At 38.9% G+C, this 24,347-nt stretch overlaps 1 protein-coding gene across 1 annotated transcript in view; it reads left to right on the top strand.

The window, feature by feature from the left end:
- LOC126474170 (cationic amino acid transporter 2-like) overlaps nt 1-17,041 on the top strand; it is a 415,453-nt gene extending 398,412 nt beyond the window's left edge. Inside the window, exon 15 of the mRNA XM_050101629.1 lies at nt 16,551-17,041. Within this exon, the coding sequence (XP_049957586.1) occupies nt 16,551-16,744 (194 nt within the window). The 3' untranslated portion in view covers nt 16,745-17,041. The remainder of the gene's footprint in view (nt 1-16,550) is intronic.
- Nucleotides 17,042-24,347: the final 7,306 nt, after the last annotated feature.

Below are 24,347 nucleotides of genomic sequence, written 5' to 3'. Positions count from 1 at the left end.
GAAGAATCCTAAGGAAATGCAGTCCAAAAACAAAGGAAGTAGGTTACAGTACGTTTGTTTGCCCACTGCTTGAATACTGCTCAGCAGTGTGGGACCCATACCAGATAGGGTTGATAGAAGAGAGAGAGAAGATCCAACGGAGAGCAGTGCGCTTCATTACAGGATCATTTAGTAATCGCGAAAGCATTACGGAGATGATAGATAAACTCTAGTGGAAGACTCTGCAGGAGAGACGCTCAGTAGCTCGGTACGGGCTTTTGTTAAAGTTTCGAGAACATACCTTCACCGAAGAGTCGAGCAGTATATTGCTCCCTCCGTATATCTCGCGAAGAGACCATGAGGATAAAATCAGAGAGATTAGAGCCCACACAGAAGCATACTGACAATCCTTCTTTCCACAAACAATAGGAGACTGGAATAGAAGGGAGAACTGATAGAGGTACTCAGGGTACCCTCCGCCACACACCTTCAGGTGGCTTGTGGAGTATGGATGTAGGTGTAGGTGTAGGTGTAGGTGTAGGTGTAGGTGTAGGTGTAGGTGTAGGTGTAGGTGTAGGTGTAGGTGTAGGTGTAGGTGTAGGTGTAGGTGTAGGTGTAGGTGTAGGTGTAGGTGTAGGTGTAGGTGTAGGTGTAGGTGTAGATGTAATGTCACGGTCCAAGCTGGGCCAAAACACTTGATGATGGGTCAATACTTTTGTGTGTGATACACCCTAATGGTCTGCATGTAATAAATGGAGAACTTCCTCTTGAAGCACTGAGGGGATCACTACCTGAAGGGCCACATTATCCATGTCTAAAAACGGAACACCATCCACAACAGAGAATTAATGTCAAAAGATGTAGTTATTACAGAGGGGGTTGGATGCACAAGAAGGTGGTGAATCCTGCCAACGATGCTATACAAATGTTATTACCTGCAAAATGGGATCCAAAGCCTTCACAATCCATGTGCTAGTTGTAGGAAAACCATCAACCATCTGCTGTGCAGCAACATCAATGTGGAAACAAAGCAATTCCTCCTGATCCAATCCTGGGTCCTGACCAGCCGACAGGTGAGGCAAAGCATTGGCATTTGCCTGTTGATTCATAGGGTGGAAATGAATCTCATAGTTGTCATGTGAAAGGAAGAGCCCAGTGTTGAATACAATGTTCTTCTTTATCTGGTAATGATGCAAAAGGACTGAGTAAGGAAACCAATTGTTTGTGATTAGTGACCAGGTGGTATCACAGAGAAAAATGTGGAATTTCTTTACAGTGTATACAATGGCCAAGGATTCTTTTTCTACCTGAGAGTTCAAAGTTTGAGGGGGAATCAGTATTTTTTAAGCATAAGCAATAGGCTGCTTGTTGCTGTTGAGATATCTGTGAGCCATTACTCACCCCCAACCTGTGCTCTGAAGTGTCCATTGCAAGGGCCATGTGAAAGCCTGGTTGGTGCATCGTTATCCAGAGTGCAGACTGCAGTATGCTCTTAAAAGTGGAAAACACAGTTTCAAAAGCCAGTGACCAGTAAAACTGAGTCCCTTTGTGGAGAAATACACGTAACAGCTGTGCTACTGCAGTTCTGTAAGTGACATTGGGCATGGAAATAATACAAAAACAGGAACGTGTTGATGCAAGGGTTTGAGAGCCTTACAAGAAGTTGCAAACTCAAGATACGTGGTAGGAGGTTGAAAAAAATTGATATATTTCTAAATTACACTTCAACCTGCTTGATTGGAGGACAGAGAAAAAGAGTATAGAGATTTTGTAAATGTTCGTCAGTGGAGGCAACGGAAACAACAATGTGCAAATAGCTTGCCCAATCCGGCACAGATGCTGTAAGTTGTTCTAAAAAACAATGAAAAATAGCAGGTGTGCTGGTGTCTCCAAAAGGCAACCGCAAGTATTGGTACAGTCCAAAAGCGATATTGACAACTAACATATGGTGTGACTCTGTCACTAAAGGGAGTTGTTGTAAATAAGCATCCAAAAATTTTTCAGAAATATTGATGACCTAATAATTCTGCAAAGTGTTCCAATATACAGGGTGTTACAAAAAGGTACGGCCAAACTTTCAGGAAACATTCCTCACACACAAATACTGAAAAGATGTTAAGTGGACACATGTCCGGAAATGCTTCATTTCCATGTTAGAGCTCATTTTAGTTTCGTAAGTATGTACTGTACTTCCTCTATTCACCGCCACTTGGCCCAATTGAAGGAAGGTAATGTTGACTTCAGTGCTTTTGTTGACATGCAACTCATTGCTCTACACTACTAGCATCAAGCGCATCAGTACGTAGCATCAACAGGTTAGCATTCATCACGAACATGGTTTTGCAGTCAGTGCAATGTTTACAAATGCGGAGCTGGCAGATGCCCATTTGATGTATGGATTAGCACGGGGCAATAGCCATGGCGCGGTACGTTTGTAAGCGTGTGCAGGCACTATCAGCAGCTGATTGGCCTCCACGGGTACACTTCTGCAATTGGTTTATCCAACAATGTGTCAATCCTCATTTCAGTGCAAATGTTCTCTTTACGGATGAGGCTTCATTCCAACGTGATCAAATTGTAAATTTTCACAATCAACATGTGTGGGCTGACGAGAATCTGCACACAATTGTGCAATCACGTCATCAACACAGATTTTCTGTGAATGTTGGGGCAGGCATTGTTGGTGATGTCTTGATTGGGCCCCATGTTCTTCCACCTATGCTCAATGGAGCACATTATCATGATTTCATATGGGATACTCTACCTGTTCTGATAGAACATGTGCCTTTACAAGTATGACACAACATGTGGTTCATGCACGATGGAGCTCCTGCACATTTCAGTCGAAGTGTTCGTATGCTTCTCAACACCGAGCGAGGTGGCGCAGTGGTTAGCACACTGGACTCGCATTCGGAAGGACGACGGTTCAATCCCGTCACCGGCCATCCTGATTTAGGTTTTCCGTGACTTCCCTAAATTGCTTCAGGCAAATGCCGGGATGTTTCCTTTGAAAGGGCACGGCCGATTTCCTTCCCCATCCTTCCCTCACCCGAGCTTGCGCTCCGTCTCTAATGACCTCGTTGTCGACGGGACGTTAAACACTAATATCATCCTCATCATCCTCATGCTTCTCAACAATAGATTCGGTGACCAATGGATTGGTAGAGGTGGACCAATTCCATGGCCTCCATGCTCTCCTGACCTCAGTCCTCTTGACTTCCATTTATGGGGGCATTTGAAAGCTCTTGTCTTCGCAACCCCGGTACCAAATGTAGAGACTCTTTGTGCTCGTATTGTGTACGGCTGTGATAAAATATGCCATTCTCCAGGGCTGCATCAGCGCATCAGGGATTCCATGTGACAGAGGGTGGATGCATGTATCCTCGCTAATGGAGGACATTTTGAACATTTCCTGTAACAAAGTGTTTGAAGTCACGCTGGTATGTTCTGTTGCTGTGTGTTTTCATTCCGTGATTAATGTGATTTGAAGGGAAGTAATAAAATGAGCTCTAACATGGAAAGTAAGTGTTTCTGGACACATGTCCACATAACATATTTTCTTTCTTTGTGTGTGAGGAATGTTTCCTGAAAGTTTGGCCGTACCTTTTTGTAACGCCCTGTAGATTGTGCATTTATGGGAACTTTAAAATTTCCACAGAGGCATAACCAGCTTGATGCTTTCTTTCCTACAACTAAGGTGGTAAACCATTCGCTTGATGCAATAGCCTAAAAAATGACAGATTCTGTGACATGATCTAATTAATCTTTGACTTGTTCTGTCAGTGCCACTGGAGCTGCATGGGCCTGGAAAAAAGTAGGTCAAGCAGAAGGTCTCATGGTAAAGTGCACTTGAACATTGTTGGAACATCCCAAACCAGGAGAGGAAAACTCACATCATAATGTGTCTTAAGTGTGTATATGGCGCATGTTCAGGCACTAAATTCACTTCATCTGAAATGATAAAACTGAACAACTTAAAAGCATCTAACCCAGAAAGATTCTCTATAGGTGGGTTATCTACAACAAGAAATGTTAGTGACTAGACTACTGACTTGTAGGTCACTGGAGCAGAAAATTGGCTGAGAATAATAATACTCTGTTTATTGTAATTTACGAACTTTCATGACGCAGGAAGAAGTGGAGGGGAACCCAAGTCCATATGAGTTTGTGAGTTTAACAAGGTTACCGCAGCTCTTGTATCCACTTGCACGTGCAGAACTTCACAAAAAACCATAACATCAATGAAAAGCTCTTTGGCACAATGGACATAGCCGATACAATGTTTACATCCACATCCACATCAGGATCATTGTGCTGAATTTTTGCGTTACAAATGGAAGAAATATGATCTTTTCTCTTGCAATTGTGGCAGGTAGCATTTTGAGCAGCCTGAGGCACTCATGGCTAATGAAACAATAAGGGCTGCATGGGAGTGTGGAATGAATATATTGCTATTTACTGGCCTGTTTACTTTGTTGGTGCGGCTATTGCTGGGCACATGAAGGGCCGCCTTGACACTGTGATTGTGTGTGGACCACTGTGACCATGTCTTCCCCCTGTGAACTGTCTGAAGCTTGGTGTGGAGGAGAGGATTCGACTGCTGATACCTCATACCATGACTCAATTTGGTTATCTGCCACTTGCAACACCTTGAACAACTTTGCAATAGCTAAAATGTGGGAGAGGGAGGGATTTCCACATTGGAGGGCATGCTCTTCCACCTCATGACATGGATCTCAATAAATAATAGCATCTCTCACCATCTGATCAGCAGACAGATCTTTATGCACATTGGACACAAAGTGACGACGACGACGACGACGACTTAACTCGTGGAGTCCAGATGCCCATGCTTGATAGGTTTCACGTGGTTGCTTCCTACAGCAGTAAAACTCAACTCTGGATGCAATAACATGGATGTGCTTATGGTAGTATTTTGAAAGTAGTTCACACATTTGGTCAGACATTAAAGAGCATGGATCCTGCAAAGGGATGACTTGATATAGTACTTAATACATTCTTGGCAATATCCACAAGGGAACAAGGCACAACATAAAATAGCATCAGTAATCCAAAACCTTGAAAGTGTTGGTGAAGACATTATACCATAGTTTGCATAACTTAGAACAAAAGTAGATAATGTTTAGTCCTAGAACAATAGGTTGGGGTATGGATGGTTCATTGCTACTAAACCATCATACAGTTTACTACTCCCCATTTTATTCAAAGGAAGTCATAATTTATAGGTTATACATTAGTTACTTATTATTGTTAGATTTCCAGTGGTGTCTTACATAAGAAATAAGTACAGAATACCCTGTTAAACTCATGAATTTTATGAAGCTTTCGAAATCTAGGGTTAAAAAGAACATGGAAAATTTTCCCATTTCCAATTTTGGTTCATATAAATAGCATAAAATTCAGGAAAAATGAACATTTTTCAAACTACGAACAATGTTTCATTCTATATGGAGTTTTCCAGTACAAGTTGTAAACCTAATAAACCTTATTTTTCCTTTCAGTTCCTCACATACATTTTCAATTAACTTTATTTAATAGTTGCTGAGAGATTATTTCGTCACACATAACTAAAACATGATTATTACACTCCTAAGAAATCAAAGAGAGACTGATAGTTGCAAAAAGACATAAAGATGAGTACGAGAAGACAAGCAGTACAGGAATTTGAAAATTTTGAAGAAATACTGCAAGAGCATCACAGGTCTGGATTGGTTTAGCCCATATCACATACAGTACTTGTGATGCACTGAAGACACTATTGTTATGAATCATCTTTATCTCTTTCTTACTTTCCAGTTTTGTCTTAGATTGTGTCAGTTGCAAATATTAATTCCATCAGCAGTTTCACTACTATTTCTGTCATTTGTTGCATTTAATGTCATTTAAGCTTCCTTTCCTGTGCACGGTTTGTGATCCTGCACCATAACATTCTGCCAGTAACTCTGCCAACACATTTCCCCATACTTTATACTGCAAGGTGGTATGAACACTCTTAGCATCATAGTTCTCACAATGGTCTGTTTTAGATACAAGTTTTGTCATTTCTGAGGTTGTCAATATAAAATTACAGCTGTTGCTTTTCCTGCAGAATTTTTCTATGTATGTTTGTGTGTTTAGTTCAATTTTTCTTCTAATAACATTTCTTCTAAATTATCTGTAAATTTGTTCCAACATTTCATTCATTTCTACCAAATGTAAGTTTATAGATGGTAAATTTGGCTCTAAAGAAGTTCCATGTCCCCTCCAAAAATGTTAGGTGCTGTTTCAATTAAAGGATCTTCATTAACAACAGGTCTGACTTAAAGTGATTTATTCCTATGATACTGTACAATGTGTTATTGCTAATTTGGTCATTGTTAGCCTTTATTGTGGACTCCCAATTTAGACTATATTTTTTCCAGTTTTGAGCCGAAGTGTCCAATATTCATCTTAACTGAAAATTCTGTTTGCCTACTTTGAGCCCAGTTCTCCATTTATCCTATTTCAGTAGTTCTTTCTAGTGTGTTTCTTTACCCATTTCAGTTGAACTGACAAAAATATTTTTGCTTGCTTCTGAAACCCCCCCCCCCACCATGCATGCGCGCGCGCGCGCGCGCGCGCGCCACACACACACACACACACACACACACACACACACACACACACACACACACACACACACCTACCTTCATTTCCTCTTCCTTTTTCAGTCATTTTCATTCAATTATAAAGTCATTTTCATTCAATTATAAAGTCATTTTCATTCAATTATAAAGTACTATACTCCAAAATATTAAAAATTTCAATAATTCTTGAAAACTTAGCTTGTCATTTCTTCTGTAGCCTTGTGCAAAGATGATATTTTTTATTTGCTTTCATTTATTCTTGTTCCATGCATGCATAAAGTTGCTTTGCGGCTTCCAAATCAGTCCTCCTTGAACATCTATATTCTGTGATTCTTTGCAGAATACTGCATATATAACTTTCATCAACATACATTTTCTTTTGTATTGCTTCCCTGTAATAGAACAACTATAAATACACCACCGAAAGATCTATAATTGCAACAGCAGCCTTATGTATTATGCACCACCCTTAATTCAGTTTTTAAGATTTAAGGCTTATAGACACTGCATAAAACCAAAAATTATTGTGCAGCAGTGTGTCTGTAAGTCAAAGAGATAATGTGTCAAATATATGCATGGGGGATTTCACTTAACTTTGAGAAGTGGCAAAGAAATGTTGTGCAATATGATGTATGAGGTTCAGTCCTTAAATAACACAGCTTGGACTCAATAGATCTTATGTTCAATTCATTGTTCATTTATCATTCTGCGCATGCCTGCTTTAATGAAATCCAAAACATAACATCAAAGCATAAGAATTGTAGTTATTATTATTCTCTCTCTCCAGTATGGATTTCCAAAGAGCTACTGTAGATATTAATTCAAATCAAGTTAAAAACATTACATAAGTGTCTGACCTGAAATATACAAAGCTAAATCAAAATAAATGATATTGATTCAATGGGCACCAAAGAAACAATAATATAAGACATGTATTTGTTTGTGAACATTCCAGAACAATCCACAAGTGAAAATAATATTAAGATAAATTCCATTTTTGAAGTTATGTATCAGATTTAGTTTACAGAATGTGACATGATGATTATTTTTTATTATGTGAAGATTTTTGGTAATAATATCTACTAACAGTTGTTACAAAAGTTAAGTATAAAAATATGTAATTTCCTGTTATGTCACATTAAATTTGTTTTCAGGGCATTTGCTGTTAATTATTTGTCAACAAATTTTCATCGTGTAAGATCAATGTGTGAGACTATATCCATGCATAAATGGAAAATTATACTCCCAGAAAAATTTCACCTGCTGATTGGAAATCAAAATATACTTATACAAAAACCAATTGAAATCTGGACAGAATTTAGCTTGTATCATATAGTTTGTTAATAGAGCAAAACTTCCATCAGTTTCTGATTTATTATAGGTGTACATACAAAATTGACCGGGTGGTAGGTAAGTACAGGTCATGAGTGAAGGCATCCAAGAAGTCCAACAAGAACAAGAAAATGCCAGTTATTGCCTGATCATATGGGTTAACAGAATACCAGTGAATCCAAAAGCCTTAGGAAGAAAATAATCCAGAGCAGCTGATGTCACTGACGATGATATCACAAATTTTCACTGCCCTGTGAATAGTAAGCTGTGAGGATAGGTCATGAGTTTTACTTGCTTATATGTCAGTAGCGCTTTTACAAAAGACAAAGGCCCTAAGTTTGAGTCTCCATCTGCCACACAGTTTTAATTACTGGGAAGTGTCATGTAAATACACTCCTGGAAATTGAAATAAGAACACCGTGAATTCATTGTCCCAGGAAGGGGAAACTTTATTGACACATTCCTGGGGTCAGATACATCACATGATCACACTGACAGAACCACAGGCACATAGACACAGGCAACAGAGCATGCACAATGTCGGCACTAGTACAGTGTATATCCACCTTTCGCAGCAATGCAGGCTGCTATTCTCCCATGGAGACGATCGTAGGGATGCTGGATGTAGTCCTGTGGAACGGCTTGCCATGCCATTTCCACCTGGCGCCTCAGTTGGACCAGCGTTCGTGCTGGACGTGCAGACCGCGTGAGACGACGCTTCATCCAGTCCCAAACATGCTCAATGGGGGACAGATCCGGAGATCTTGCTGGCCAGGGTTGTTGACTTACACCTTCTAGAGCACGTTGGGTGGCACGGGATACATGCGGACGTGCATTGTCCTGTTGGAACAGCAAGTTCCCTTGCCGGTCTAGGAATGGTAGAACGATGGGTTCGATGACGGTTTGGATGTACCGTGCACTATTCAGTGTCCCCTCGACGATCACCAGTGGTGTACGGCCAGTGTAGGAGATCGCTCCCCACACCATGATCCCGGGTGTTGGTCCTGTGTGCCTCGGTCGTATGCAGTCCTGATTGTGGCGCTCACCTGCATGGCGCCAAACATGCATACAACCATCATTGGCACCAAGGCAGAAGCGACTCTCATCGCTGAAGACGACACGTCTCCATTCGTCCCTCCATTCATGCCTGTCGCGACACCACTGGAGGCGGGCTGCACGATATTGGGGCGTGAGTGGAAGACGGCCTAACGGTGTGCGGGACCGTAGCCCAGCTTCATGGAGACGGTTGCGAATGGTCCTCGCCGATACCCCAGGAGCAACACTGTCCCTAATTTGCTGGGAAGTGGCGGTGCGGTCCCCTACGGCACTGCGTAGGATCCTACGGTCTTGGCGTGCATCCGTGCGTCGCTGCGGTCCGGTCCCAGGTCGATGGGCACGTGCACCTTCCGCCGACTACCAGTGGCAACATCGATGTACTGTGGAGACCTCACGCCCCACGTGTTGAGCAATTCGGTGGTACGTCCACCCGGCCTCCCGCATGCCCACTATACGCCCTCGCTCAAAGTCCGTCAACTGCACATACGGTTCACGTCCACGCTGTCGCGGCATGCTACCAGTGTTAAAGACTGCGGTGGAGCTCCGTATGCCACGGCAAACTGGCTGACACTGACGGCGGCGGTGCACAAATGCTGTGCAGCTAGCGCCATTCGACGGCCAACACCGCGGTTCCTGGTGTGTCCGCTGTGCCGTGCATGTGATCATTGCTTGTACAGCCCTCTCGCAGTGTCCGGAGCAAGTATGGTGGGTCTGACACACCGGTGTCAATGTGTTCTTTTTTCCATTTCCAGGAGTGTAGTTCAAACAAAACAGACCGGCGTAAATTATTACTTAATTACATTGTAATCATCCCACCCAAATGCAGGAAAGAAGAAAAAGGAAGAATACAGTTTCAGTAAAGTACAGCATAAGGAAAAAGTTCAAATGGTACACATATGTGCTGCAATATTTCAAGCAGTATCAGATATGTGCAAACACAGGTCCTCCGATTTGGCCAAGAAATTTCACAGAACAGGGAAGTTCAGAGAAAGAGGGGGAAACCACAGTACTACTAAAGATTAGGGAGTTACATGGGCTGTAAATGATGGTATCAAAATGTACTGAGATGTACAAAGAGCCACTATTCAAGAAAAATGTTCAAAAGAGGATATTTGCTCTCCATACAGATGAAAAAGAATCAGTTAATAACAAACTACAGGTTGCATAAACTTTGTGCAGGAAAGTTATATGCAGTAATGGAGGAGGAAAATCCCAATGTGGTTAAAGTATGTTTCGATATACAAAAGAATAAGCCAATACTGAAGTGCTCCATTGTTAAAGTATTCTGTTCAATACGGGTTTGGCTGTACAATTTGTGCATTATAATTCAAACTAAAGCACAGACAAAGGAAATCATTACTTTTTATCTTTGGCTTGAAACAGATGGCCTGAAAGGATGCAACCAAGTAGCCTTTACTCTGTTGGATTTTCTCAGAAACCTTGTGGTGCCCCATTCAGAAAATGGAACTGATGAAATTTATTTATTTTGTGATTCCTGCACGGTCATGATATGCTCACTAATATCCTTATTGGAAGAAAGCAGAAAATTTAATAAGCTGGTACATTATTTCTCTATTCATGAACACAGGTATATGCCTCTTGACAGAGTGTTTAATAAAGTGATAAGAGACTACTGAAAAATGGAAAAAATTCTTTCACTGCCTGAATACTATAAAATGCTGGAACAACATGGCATTATCAAGATACTAAATAGTATTTGGGAAGCAAAGGAACACAAGTACACTAAAACTGTTATCATCTAAGATGCCTTTCAAAATAACTGTTCAGCAAGTGATGCCTTATTAAAAGTCTAAGAAGAAGGTATTCCCATTAGTGTCAGACACTTATTATGGAAGTCCTGCAGAGGTTGGGGTATGGAAACCCAGAAAATGCAGCCAGGAAGTGAGGAGAGCAGCTGTCTTGGGAAAGAACAACATGGCCAGTAAGAAAAAGAAAATGGATATCTTAAAATTTATGAGGCATTTTAATGTATCAGAAATGGCAAAAGACATTGTTGAAAGTGATAAAAAAATTTCCAATTTTGTATTGTTGTCGCCAATAATATGTGTTGTATTTCAATAAGGTTTGTTGCTATTGTGCACTTCTGCTTCCCAAATATTTATGGACAAGCAAGATACCAAAGTTCATACTGCAGTACATTACTGTGTTTCTAGGCAAAATGAACAAGAAAGTAGCTTTCTTTATAATTAATGTTAAAGGTGAAAAGACACAGAAAAGATCACTTTGAATGTGTATATTAACCCTTAACCGAAGTGTTGTGGTCTCTCTGACTGCGCAAAAATTTTTGAACTCGCTCTCCAAGGCCAGTTGTGGTGGAATGCTTCTATACTCCCCCTACCCTCCTTAAATTGCCAAGCCTGCAATGTTCTGTTGTTGGTTGCATTATCACCTTCTGTGTTTATTGTTGACACACACTATTGATAGGCGATGGGGTCTCTTAGACTGCGCCTTGTGAACTACATACCTGTTTTCTTCAGTACGGTACCATATAGCTCAAAATGTGTTGCCACAAATGTGTTATTTTTAACTTTCCTGAGTGTGATGAAATTGTTAGTCAGTCTATGGAGGAAGGTGTCAGTGATATAGATCAAGAAATAAATGAAAAACATGATTTTTATATTAGCCAATGATCACAGTTCTGCTATCAAACAAGGGTATCATTCAGTGGAAGAACTTCAGGAAAATTTTGATGGAGATCTGTCTGTTTCTTCAGTGAATAGGGTCTGTTAAAATGGGTGGTGATAAGAAAAATGTAGTTCCCAGTGATGAATGTCAATTTGACAGACTTTCTTTTTGTACCTATCGGATGGAATTTTTGTATGCAAATTTAAACCCTGGAATTCAGTTTTATTTGGGAATTTATTTGCTACAGAGATTGTATAATTTTTCAGAATGTAAAATTCAGTACTCCAACAGTTAGTTTTATGTGTACTATTTAAAAGAACCACAAAAAATTATGTGCTTTTGTGCAATAAATAGTAAAATGCTGCAGGCTTTGTTTAGTGCAATAAAATAAACTAGAAATATTTAAACAACACTTAAATAATTGTAAAAATAAATGTTATGTAGCATAAATTAAAAATATCAGATTATTTTTGCCTTAAATCTCAATTTAAATATAGGAGTCACCTCACAAGTTAAGGGTTAATAAAATTTTTAACTTCCATCTTTACATTTATTGACTTCAAAAAACTTGGAAACTGTCCATCTACTATGATAAAATAAATGCAAATTTTAGAAAGACAAACATACAATTGGAATAATACCTGCAAAAGCAGTGTGACTGTTAAATTATTTTGTTGATGTAATTAGTACATGATCCAGTCACATTAATGTGACCACTGCTTATGTTCAACATCAATGTGCAATAACTGCTCACATAGTGCATGGCAGAACTAGCAGTGGATAATATAAAAGTTTGTTGGGGGACATGGATAACAGTGTAGTCGTTGTTGTAAAGTGGAAGTGAAGCAAGTTCATCATTGACTTTTGGGCCAAGGGTAGAAGTATTTATGAAATGGCTAAGTTTGTAAACTGTGTGCATGCCACCGTGCTTAAAATATACCATACATAGCAAAATCGCGCTATCCAAATCTGGTGCCAAAGCAATTGTGGTGTACCACAGACCATGGATGACAGGGGTGAGCAACGTGCAGAGATGTGTATGGGCAAATAGACATGAAACTGCTGAGCAACTGACCTCACAGATGAACTGAGGGACTACCAACAGAATCTCCTCAATGACCATTCACTGAACATTGCTGCATATGAGCCTCCACAACAGGTGCCGGGTTCATGCACCCATGCTGACTGCTGTTCATCGGCGACAAAGGGTGGAATTTTCATGCTGATACCACAACTGGACATCCACTGAGTGGTGACAGAAGGCCTTTTCAAATGAATCATATTTTATGCTCCATCAGACAGATGGCTGTTTGCATGTACATCATGAAACATCTGAAAGAGCGCCCCCCCCCCCCCCCTCTCTCTCTCTCTCTCTCTCTCTCTCTCTCTCTCTCTCTCTCTCTCTCTCTCTCTCTCTCTCTCTCTGAAACATGTGTCAGAAGGGTCCAGGCTGGAGGAACAACGCTGAGGTCCTCTTTCTGGAAGTCATAACAGATCAACACAATTATGCATCTATCCTTGGGGACCATGTCCACTCCTACATGCAGTTTCTTTTCCTTTGGCATGATGGCATCTACCAGCAGGAAATGCAAAGTTTCACACAGCTCGCAGTGTACGTGCCAAGTTCGAAAAGCATGAGGGTGAGTATACTGTACTCCCATGGCCGCCAAACTGTCCAGATTTAAACCCAATTGAGAATATTCGGGACCACCTCAAATGGGCTTTTTACACCATGGCTGCTCAACTGCAGCTAGCCATGGCACTGTAGTTGGCATGGCTCCACATCCCTGTCAGTACCTTCCAGAACATCACTGTCTATCTTCCTGCATGTCTGACAACAATCTGCACTGATAAAGGTGCTTATTCAGGCTCTTGACAGGTCATCACATTAATGTGACTGGATAGTGTCTTTTGGAATGATATTTAAAAAATGTTTCCTCAAAAATTTACTTTTTCACAAATACATTTGCAACTGCAGAATCTTTCTGACATTAGCTACATTAGATATGAAGATGTTATCTATTGGTAATACATGAAAATATGTGCTGTACTAGGTCTCAAAACCAGGTTTCCTGCTTGTCTCAATTAACTGCCTCTGATATCCCACCATTTTTCCAGGACAAAGCTAAACTACTGTATGTTGCACTGTTTAACACTCCACTGCTTTCAACTTTGCTTAGATTTCTGCAATTTAAAATAAATTTCATAAATTTAGTGCAGCTGCAAGATTGTCACCTATATCTTTATCTTCAGTCATTGTTAAAAATAAGTATTACAAGCCTCAACAGACAAAATGATGATCATAATACTAATGGTGAATAAATTTGTCTCCTTGAAACCCTATGACGGGTTTTATGTCATCTCATTGTCTGTGTAGAGCTTTACCATGGGAGGCAAGGAGATGATGATGTCTGGTGACAATTGATTAACTAGGTTCTTTATTAATCAGAATAGAAAGTTGCTTATCTCAAGATAGTAATTGTGGTACAAGCTCTCTGTAGTAGTCCACATTGGCCTCACTGCTTTTGATGTACAAAGTCTGCTATGTACACTGTTCCGGTTGCTATTTGTTGCCTGTCTCTGAGCTAGTAGCAGAGCTAACTGCTACTGCTACTGCGGCTCCCCCTGGGCTGATGAGATACTCGAAATCACTTGGTGCAACAGACTGTGATAGATTGGCCCTCCAGTCCATGGTCGCGATCTAAATACTGGCGGCTGAGAGGGCACTAACACGGCACATTTCCTGTGAGTCTGTCATTGGCCTCTATCGATTTTATTCGCAATCTCTTTGCCGCCTGGTGTGCTGGTGCCGGCTTACACCAGCACAGTGGGAATCCAAGTAAAGTTGTGAGCAATGCGCTCGTAGACAGTGTGGCATATTGAAGTTTGAGTCAGTCTTGGATGTGTGCTTGGATAGCTGAAGTGGTTAAGGCAACAGACCAAGACAAGCAGGAAAATTTGGGTTAGAGTCAGAGTCAAGCAGAGATTTTCATGTCTGACCTGTAGTTAATATCTTTGCACATAATGTAGCTAATGTCCCAAAGATCCAGCAACTGTGAAACAATTTCATAAATTTAATACAAATGCAAGGTCATCACCTATGTCTCTTCCTACAGACATTGGTAAAAATTGTTATTTTTTTGTCTTTATTTACTTTTGGAAAAAAAGGCAGTTACCTTTTCCCTGCTCCTCACTTGCTTGTTTCTTGGATCTGATTGGAAATTCTAATATGTAATAAAACAAAGCATTTTCTGACATGTACTTACATTATTTGCTTAGTTTGTTTAGTTTGCTGAATTTGGATGTCTATTTCTGTGTAGGAAAGTTGTCCATATTTTGTGTGATACTGAATATTTTGAAGTATTGCTTTATCATATGCATTAGTCAACTTTTGTGCACATGTGTCATCATTCTTGACTGAAAAAGAAATGCTTGGCTCTGAAATATAATAAAGAGCCAAAGATAAACTTAATCTTCACAGATGACCAACAGAAAGTTTTTTCACAAACTGTATTTAATAAGGAATACATGTGATTTGAAAAGTCTTATGTAAAAATAAGGAACATACATTAACTAAGAAGCAACTGGCAAGAGAAAAAAATGGTAATAGGTGGCAACCCTGTGGAACTAGTCAATGTTTTTTAAATTCCATAGTTAACATGTAAGTTTAGAGAATTCCAGTGACAGTGATTCCAAAATTAAATCATTCTTTAGTTTATATGGCACAGTTAAAAGAATCTTAGATGACAAAGCCAGTACTGAGTTGACAATCTGGGGAGACTTACCAGACAGGATGAAAAGGAAACAGTTTTTTCTTCTCATCCCGTCGGGAAAGTCTCCCCTGACCTGAGGTTCTGGGTGACTTTCCCGAATGCTGCCCATTCCCCTAAACCACTCGACTACATTTGCTTCACTTCTCTTTCTTCCCCTTCAATTCTTCTGCCATAAGAAGGGGCCTCTGTCTCTGAAAGATTGCATACATAAAACCGTTTTTTATGCAAGTGTCGCCACTTGGTGAGTAAATCTTTTATCTATCCAATTACACTTTATTGTCAAAAATTGATTATTTTTGTTGTTAGAATATAAATATAAATGTAGATGGGGGTGCTCACAGAAAATATAAATAAATCAATTTTCAGATTGTTGAAGATAGAACAGTCACAAACAACTAGTTTTCGGAACATTGTCCTTGGAGAAACTCAACACCCGATAAAATTATGTTAAAATTATTTCAATGAAATAGAGTAGATCATGAGTAAGTTGTATATATTTCACATATAAAACCAGCATCAGACCATTCTTTATTCCTTCCCGACACCAGGAGCACAGATGCCTCTTCAGGCAGCCTGTTCCATGGCACTGGTTTCTGCTGTCAACAGGGAGTAAAAACTGATCTGATGATGGTCTCGTATATGAGACTGAAACTGGTTACCAAGTGAAATATATACAATGTACATGTGATAAAGACCATTTTCTTGAAAAAGTTTTATTGATCCCAGCTCTCAAAAAAGGTTTCTGTTTAAGCAATTTGTTTTTCTGTTAGTCCTCTCCCGACAACTGCTTTGGCATTTTAAAATAATGACTTGTAATTTTTCACTTCCTACTATTCTGTTCATGATATAAGTTACATTAATGTTGTTAAAATTCCTTCTTTAGCTACCTGCATTAGTATCGACTGGCGCAAGACTTGCTTCCCTTCTCTGCCATTTCCTTTATCATTATTCCTGCCTTCACTTTGGAAAATTTCATATTGTATATTCACCTAAAAGTGTGCCTCACACCATGACGACGACTTTCTTAAATCAGTGACATTATTTTTACTGTATATTACAATTACCAACTAACATATTTTACAATTTCTATGTCTCAATTATTCTTTCTGTGCGTAATTTTAATTTGTACTGTTTGCAGGTTTTATAATTTATTTTGGATATGGAATCCGTAAAAGTGAAGAAGCAAAGTATAGAAAAAGCAAGGAACTTGAAAATGTTCAGTATCATGAAAGTAAATATCAAGTAAACCAAAAGCAAGCACCATTGGCATCGCAGCCGCCAACATTTTCAACAATTTTTAAGAACAGAGCTTCCTATGATGTGAAACTCTAAATTTGTACCATTTTTATCGGAGTTTTTTTAACTGCTTGTGAATATCCATTGACTGTGACTACTTTAATTTCAAGACTTTTAAAAACATTTGGGAAACAACGGCCACTTTTATTGAATATAATTGAAAGTCATTGAAAAGTTGCCATACTTAAGGTACAAAAAAAAAGAGAAAAATATCTCACTGATATGCCTCAAAGAAAATAATAGACAGTGAAGAAATTGATGTGTACAAAATTATATGTAGATTTGTCTCAAGTTTTTGTACTCTGTAAAAAGATGTATTTTATTCAAACCCTAAAACAGTATTACTTATTTGTAAATATATGTTTTGTTGGATAATAAACTTGACGTTATTTCAAATGCTTATGAGCTTGTTGTGCTCCTTTGTGGCAGAATTTGAGTCTGAATGTTCAGGATGTAATTCACTTTCGTTGTGAAAATCATGTAAGTGGCTGATGGGAGAATGATTTTTTGATCTGCTTTATTGGAGAGAAAAGTGTGTTGAAGTTCTTTGTTCCTATGATCTACATTTTGTAAATATTTTGCTACCTGCTTTATAGTAAACGGACACTTCAGTCTTTTCCGTAACACCTACATGGTAGAAGCATTAAAAGAACAAAATGAAACTACTAAAAAGGTTGTACATACCTGGAACAGCCATATGACATTTGTAAATGAAATGCTGTTGAGGAGCCTCAACAGTAGTGCATTGGCATTATGAATCTCTAAATTGACGAGTATGTGTTACTATTTTATCTCAGGATCTAAGAAAATCTCAGATAAATGATGAGACACTCTGAAGAAGACAGTCAATATGTGGTGCTGGTACATGTACAGGACACAGTACCAAGACTGTGAGGTGCATGGGGAAGTAGACCATTCAAGAGCAAGGCAGTGAGAAAATTTGTGGCTTATAAAATAACTTTTCCACAATTCTGAAATACTGCTACTGGTATTACATTATATGCTTACATGATCTGGTGAAGTCTGCTGTGTAGAGAACTACTAAAAAGTATTTCCTCATATGGAATTGTATTGATTTAAGACCAGTGACTTACCTGGCTGCAGTGGTAGCATAGAAACACACAATTATGTGAAGGTACATTGTAAGGTGTGTCCCTGTTCCCTTTACTTGTGTTTTTCAGCTCCAGTAAGTCTCAATTTAACTTCGGTTATTGTGATAATTACATATGTAATGGATAATATTTTGAGTGAAACTATGAAGCAGCATGCATATTGGGACATTATGTGACTGGTAGGATTCAAAAATATGGGATTCTAATATCATATTTTATTATTGATCTCATCTTGTACAAACTGTTGAATTGAAAGAGCAACCATTAACGCAAGTATGATGTGTATAGTGCATTGTGTCTTTATTTATTTCAGCAAACTTCATATACCATTCTGTAGGAGGACAATGATGCACTATTTATTTACTATTGTTTTGGTACACTTTATATATTTCTTCATTTCGGGCCTGTATTTTCAAAACTTTAAACTTGTATGACAATTCATAGTTAGCCAATTACTGCCCTTGGTTGATACTAAAGTATGCATAATTGCATAATTTAAGTTCAACATGCAAAAACTTCTCTTGATCTGGGGCAGTATTTGTCTTTCTTTCACATATAATGAGCCTTCTGTAAATTACCTGGTGTGGTCTTAAACCAACTGAGGATTAGGATGCACACAGTTGTTTGCGTATCCACAAGTCCACAAGGAAGCATACAAAAGATGCAAGATAAACCTTGCTACTGATGGTTTGTTGGCTGTTTGGTTATTATGAAACACAAAGAAAAAAAATACAAAAAGTGCAATTAACTTGGATACTAAAGCAACATTTTAAAGCTAGGGCTCCCCCCCCCCCCCCCGCCCCCCTCCTCTCTCTCTCTCTCTCTCTCTCTCTCTCTCTCTCTCTCTCTCTCTCTCTCTGTGTCTCTCTCTCTCGCTCCCCTGCTCCCCCCCCCCCCTCCCCCTCCACCTCTCCTCTGTCATCACAAGAACTGAAAATTTAGGTGTATGTGTGTTTTTTTTTTTTTTTTTTTTTTTTTTTTTTTCTTCACGAGTTCAAATGGAATTTTATATTAGAGCCTTAGCAAATGTATGAGTAGATTTTATTACCTCTATTAATTTTTATCCACATTTTCATATTTTACATCTAGTAGCACACATACACACATTAAAGGGAATATTTCTTCATTCAGGCAAATAGAAAATTGTTCCAACCAGCATAAAGACAAAAGGAATTATGAAAATTTGGCACCAATAAAATGCCATTAGAAGAAAAGTATCCGTTTTTGGGTTGGGACTGCTGTTGTATCCAAATTCATATCTGACTTACTCTAATTGTGAATCATTTTTATTGTAGCCAGATGATAGTAAATTTTTCATTTTTTGAAGTGCATAATTTAACATTTTTATATATTTTACAGTTGCCAGTGTTACACCACTTTGAAGTCTTAAGATCTCATTGAACAATTCTTCAGCTTTTTCTAACAGTACTACTTTACACACAGTGGTTAGCACACTGGACTCCCATTTCAGGACAACGATGGTTCAGTCCCATGTCTGGCCATTCTGATTTAGGTTTTCTGTGATTTCCCTAAATTGCTCTAGGCAAATGCCAAGATAGTTCCTTTGAAAGGCCATGGCCAACTTTTTTCCCTAATCTGATGAGACCGATGACCTCGCAGTTTGGTCTCTTTCCCCCAAACAACTTCCACTTCTTTACATATAACTGCATCATCTGTGAGAAGGCTGAAATCGCTATTAATGTTGTCTGCTAGGTCATTAATATATTATGTGAACAAAAAGGGTTTCAGTACACTTTCTTGGGGCATGCCTGAAGTTTGTCAATGACTCTCTGTCTAAGACAACATTTGTGTCCTGCCTACCAATAAAATCTCTGCCTAGTTACAAATTTTGTTTTATATCTTGTATAATTATACTTTGATTAATAAATGTTAGTGTAGTATTGAGTCAAATGCTTTTTGGAAGTAAATAAATTTCACATGTATTTGATTTTCTTGATCGATGACCTTCAGGATGTCCTTTGAGATACCTCATTATGGTTGAGCTCAGAATACATTCTAAGATTCAACAACAAATGGATGTCAAGAATAGTGGACAGTGGTTTTGTGGATAACTCCTGTTGCCCTTCATGTAGCCAGGTGAGACCTATGTGGTCCCCCCACCCCCTCCCCCTTCAGTCACAGGGCACAGTTGCTTGTTCAAGAGATTTATGGTTATAGTGGAAGTGGGAACTAACTAGCCAGTAAATTATGTATAAGAGTCTGACAGATTTTTCCCAATGCCACTGGTATTAATATGTATATAACTGATCTTTGCAGTAGTGTGAGAAGTAAACTGGGGCAATACTTGCATGTCTTCCTTAGTCAAGGAACACTTCCAAACAGAACTCGGAATTACTGCTTTGTCTTTTCTATCCTCAACTTCAGTTCCTGTGCTATCTGTAAGTGTACGTGCACTAACTTTGGCACCACTGGAAAAATTTGCATATGACCACAATTTCTTTGAATTTTCTGAGAGATCTTTTGATATTTTACCACAATAATCTATGAAGGCTGCACACACACACACACACACACACACACACACACACACACACACACACACACACACACACACACAGCCCTCTTGACATCCAGATATATTTCTTTCAGCACCTCTCTTTCTATGCCCTCTGATTTATTTTGCATCTAGTGTGCAGAAATTAATTTTTCTTTAAAAGTTTCGACCAGACTACTATGCTTAAAATGAGCCAAAATTAAAAAGATATTATATGCAGTATTGACCATTGTGTTCATAATTTGTTTGTGAGAGTTTTCTTAAAATTTAAACTGTGCACTGGAGAGGATGAGGTTATACAGTTAATGCAAGAAACTTCATTCATTTGCCATGTTCCATACATGCCATTGCAATGAAGGACCTTAGAGACTATACATTAACAAAAGAGAACAACAAAAACAATCAATTATTAATGAATTTATTTAACTGGGTAGATAAAAAATCTACTCACCAAGCGGTGGTAGAAAACACACTTAAGGCTGTTGTCATTGGCAAACTTTCAGAGAGAGTGGCTCCTTCTTCAGGCAGAAGGGTTGAAGGGGAAAGAAGAAGGGTGAAGGAAAAGGACTGGAGATATCTAGGAAAAGGGGTAGACTTTGAGGAAGTCATCTAGAACCATGGGTTGGGGGAGACGTACTGTATAGGATGAGGAGGAGAGAGTCTTTACTTCTCATCCTGCATGGTAAGTCTCCCCTGACCCACAGTTCTTGGTGACTTCCTCAAAGTCTACCCCTTTTCCTATATCTCTCCAGTCCTTTTCCTTCACCCTTCTTCCTTCTCACCCTTCTTCCTTCTCACCCTTCTTCCTTCTCACCCTTCTTCCTTCTCACCCTTCTTCCTTCTCACCCTTCTTCCTTCTCACCCTTCTTCCTTCTCACCCTTCTTCCTTCTCACCCTTCTTCCTTCTCACCCTTCTTCCTTCTCACCCTTCTTCCTTCTCACCCTTCTTCCTTCTCACCCTTCTTCCTTCTCACCCTTCTTCCTTCTCACCCTTCTTCCTTCTCACCCTTCTTCCTTCTCACCCTTCTTCCTTCTCACCCTTCTTCCTTCTCACCCTTCTTCCTTCTCACCCTTCTTCCTTCTCACCCTTCTTCCTTCTCACCCTTCTTCCTTCTCACCCTTCTTCCTTCTCACCCTTCTTCCTTCTCACCCTTCTTCCTTCTCACCCTTCTTCCTTCTCACCCTTCTTCCTTCTCACCCTTCTTCCTTCTCACCCTTCTTCCTTCTCACCCTTCTTCCTTCTCACCCTTCTTCCTTCTCACCCTTCTTCCTTCTCACCCTTCTTCCTTCTCACCCTTCTTCCTTCTCACCCTTCTTCCTTCTCACCCTTCTTCCTTCTCACCCTTCTTCCTTCTCACCCTTCTTCCTTCTCACCCTTCTTCCTTCTCACCCTTCTTCCTTCTCACCCTTCTTCCTTCTCACCCTTCACCCTTCAACTGATCTGCCTGAAGAAGGAGCCACTGACTCCGAAACCTTGCCAATCACAACAGTCTTTTATGTGTGTGTTCTGCTGCTGTTTGGTGAGTAGATTTTTTATCCATCCCATTAAATAATTTTAACAAAAGAGAAGCAACTCTTAGAAACTAAAGTATCACTGTACTGCATAGTACTATTTGCTTGTAAGCCAGATAAATGTAATCAGGTAAATTAGGTGGGAAATTGCTTCTGTTGTAAAGAGATAAAGAACTACAGCTTCTAGATTATAGTAAATAGCTGACATTTATTTTCTACAGGGCACTGACAACTCTTTTTTTTTTTCTTCGTGCACATTGGTATTTTTGAAAGGTTTATTTAGTTTTCATTTTTTCCCTACATATGTTTACAATACATTACTATTTCTCGTGCAATTTTATGATGGGTATTGCTATCTGCAATGCAGATAACAATAATTTCCATTGCTTGAATCGAGATGATCAAATAATTCATAATCAGAATGGGTAATAAAATTTGTTCTTCTTCTTTTCTTTTGGATGGATGGTTATTACCAGTTTATTGCTTCATGGTAAGTGGAATGTAATTGAAGACCTTTGCATCAGGGTACATAATTAAACTGGGAAGGAATCGGGTAAGTTGTTCAGCTGTACCCAGATATACCAAAACTAAGATATAGACAATCAAAAACCTAAATCCAGCATTTCAAGGACTTTGTATGTCATGATAGCAATAGCAATCTATCCAAATTCATATGGTTAAAAAATCAGAAATGGTTCTTGAAGTTTATAGCAAAAACTTTCATTGCTGCAGTAATGAACATGTTCCAGTAGTTGCATTTACCCCACTGCATGTTGATGCTAACTGGGAAACAAATTATCAGTCCAATGAATATATATGGCAAACAATGAATAAGTGACAGATGAATTCCAGGTGTTATGCAACCTCCTATGGTTATTTGCAGAATTTTTGTTCTCTGCTTTCTTTAAGCTGTATTGAGAAAAATAATTAATTCCACAACTTTCTTGTACTCAAGTTGAAATTTTCATGGTACGAAATTTTGCTGGAGCTTACCTGAACATTGACTGAATAATAAATGCCTCTTCAGACAGACCAGGGACCACATGAATTAACAGCTACTTCAATAGATGAGCTCCAAGATTAAATGATATCTCTATCTCAAGGTATTAAACACTTCAACAGTTTACTACTGATAAAATCTGTGCTACTTCAGAAGTTTACAACACACAGGTTGCATCAAGAAGGGAAGAGATAATGTTTAATACCCTGTAGCTATCACTCGGAGATAACAAATGGTCAGATAAACTAATTCATTTAACTAGTAAACATATTTCTTACAGTGTCTTGTTAGTTTGTGGTTTGGCATCAAGTCTGTAACTTATTTCAACCCTGGTCATTACTAGCTACAGGTAAGTGGCCTAGTGATATTTCTAAATAATTATGAAAAGCACATGTGTACTTATTCACTGCTTATAATAGTTGGCATAATTATTTTCCTCCACTTGGATTTGTTTAATTGTGGCCATTACTTACAACAAACTATTAGGAGACTACTACAGTTTCTCCAAGAGCAACTGCTTAAATCTTTTGGATGCGGAATAATGAGAGTTAATCAAAGTGTAATAGCACCACCAAATATGTATGATAGTGAATCACTTAAGACCAGAAAGCCCATTGTAAATTACTTTAAATGCAGTGAAAGCAGAATAGACTGCATACAGCAAGATGATGTAAATGCAAGACAAATGAATGTAACAAAGGCATTCATGACATCCCATGCCCAGAATTGTGAAGGTATTTAGCATTCTTCAACCATGATAAAACTTACATGTTTTGATTACCTCAGTGAATGCATTACTACCCATTGTTGACAGTAAAGTGGTTGTATGAAGTGTATGTCATGACTGAGACCAGTTAAAACTGCCATGAAACAGAGATACTAAAAACCACAAACAGGTAAAGCATTTTAAGAATTTAATGCAGGACATACATGACAAATATCTTGCAGCACAGTAAAATAAGAAGCTCCAAAATGAAATCAACTAAAGGTTGAAAGAACTTAGAGCCACTGAGTTGCACTAGATAAGCACAAATGAAAGACAATAAACAGACTAAATTTCAGAACCAGTCATTCTTCCATCTTAGGTAAAGAAATAAGAACATAATAAGTGAAATTACATGTGTGTGTCACCCAGTTTTGTGAGGATAATAAGTAATATAAAATGGAAAAATGAACACCCTGGAACAGTGATCCCATAATGTCAAGTTTTTTTCAACATAATTGAGTCAAAGGCAAACTCAGCTTAGAAAACTAATAATTAGTGACACACATTTGCTGGCCCTCATGAAGGTAAGTAGTAGCCACCAAAATTGTCTCTCCATTCTCCACAGTAATGGAAATGCCTGTGATGGGGCATCTGATTGGCACACAGTTATATGGGACTGTGTCTAGAAGGCCAGTCCTGAAACCTCTGCTGTTTTTGTATAAAATATGATATGCCTTCTAATATTTCTATTTGCTGATTACTCTAGCTTGATAGTGATGGCTGTTAAGTGAAAA

The sequence above is a fragment of the Schistocerca serialis genome, chromosome 4, assembly GCF_023864345.2.
Source record: "Schistocerca serialis cubense isolate TAMUIC-IGC-003099 chromosome 4, iqSchSeri2.2, whole genome shotgun sequence".
NCBI classification, from domain to species: Eukaryota; Metazoa; Arthropoda; class Insecta; order Orthoptera; family Acrididae; genus Schistocerca; species Schistocerca serialis.
The sequence above is the reverse complement of the archived record's forward strand: the minus strand, read 5'-3'. Positions and strand labels throughout refer to the sequence as shown.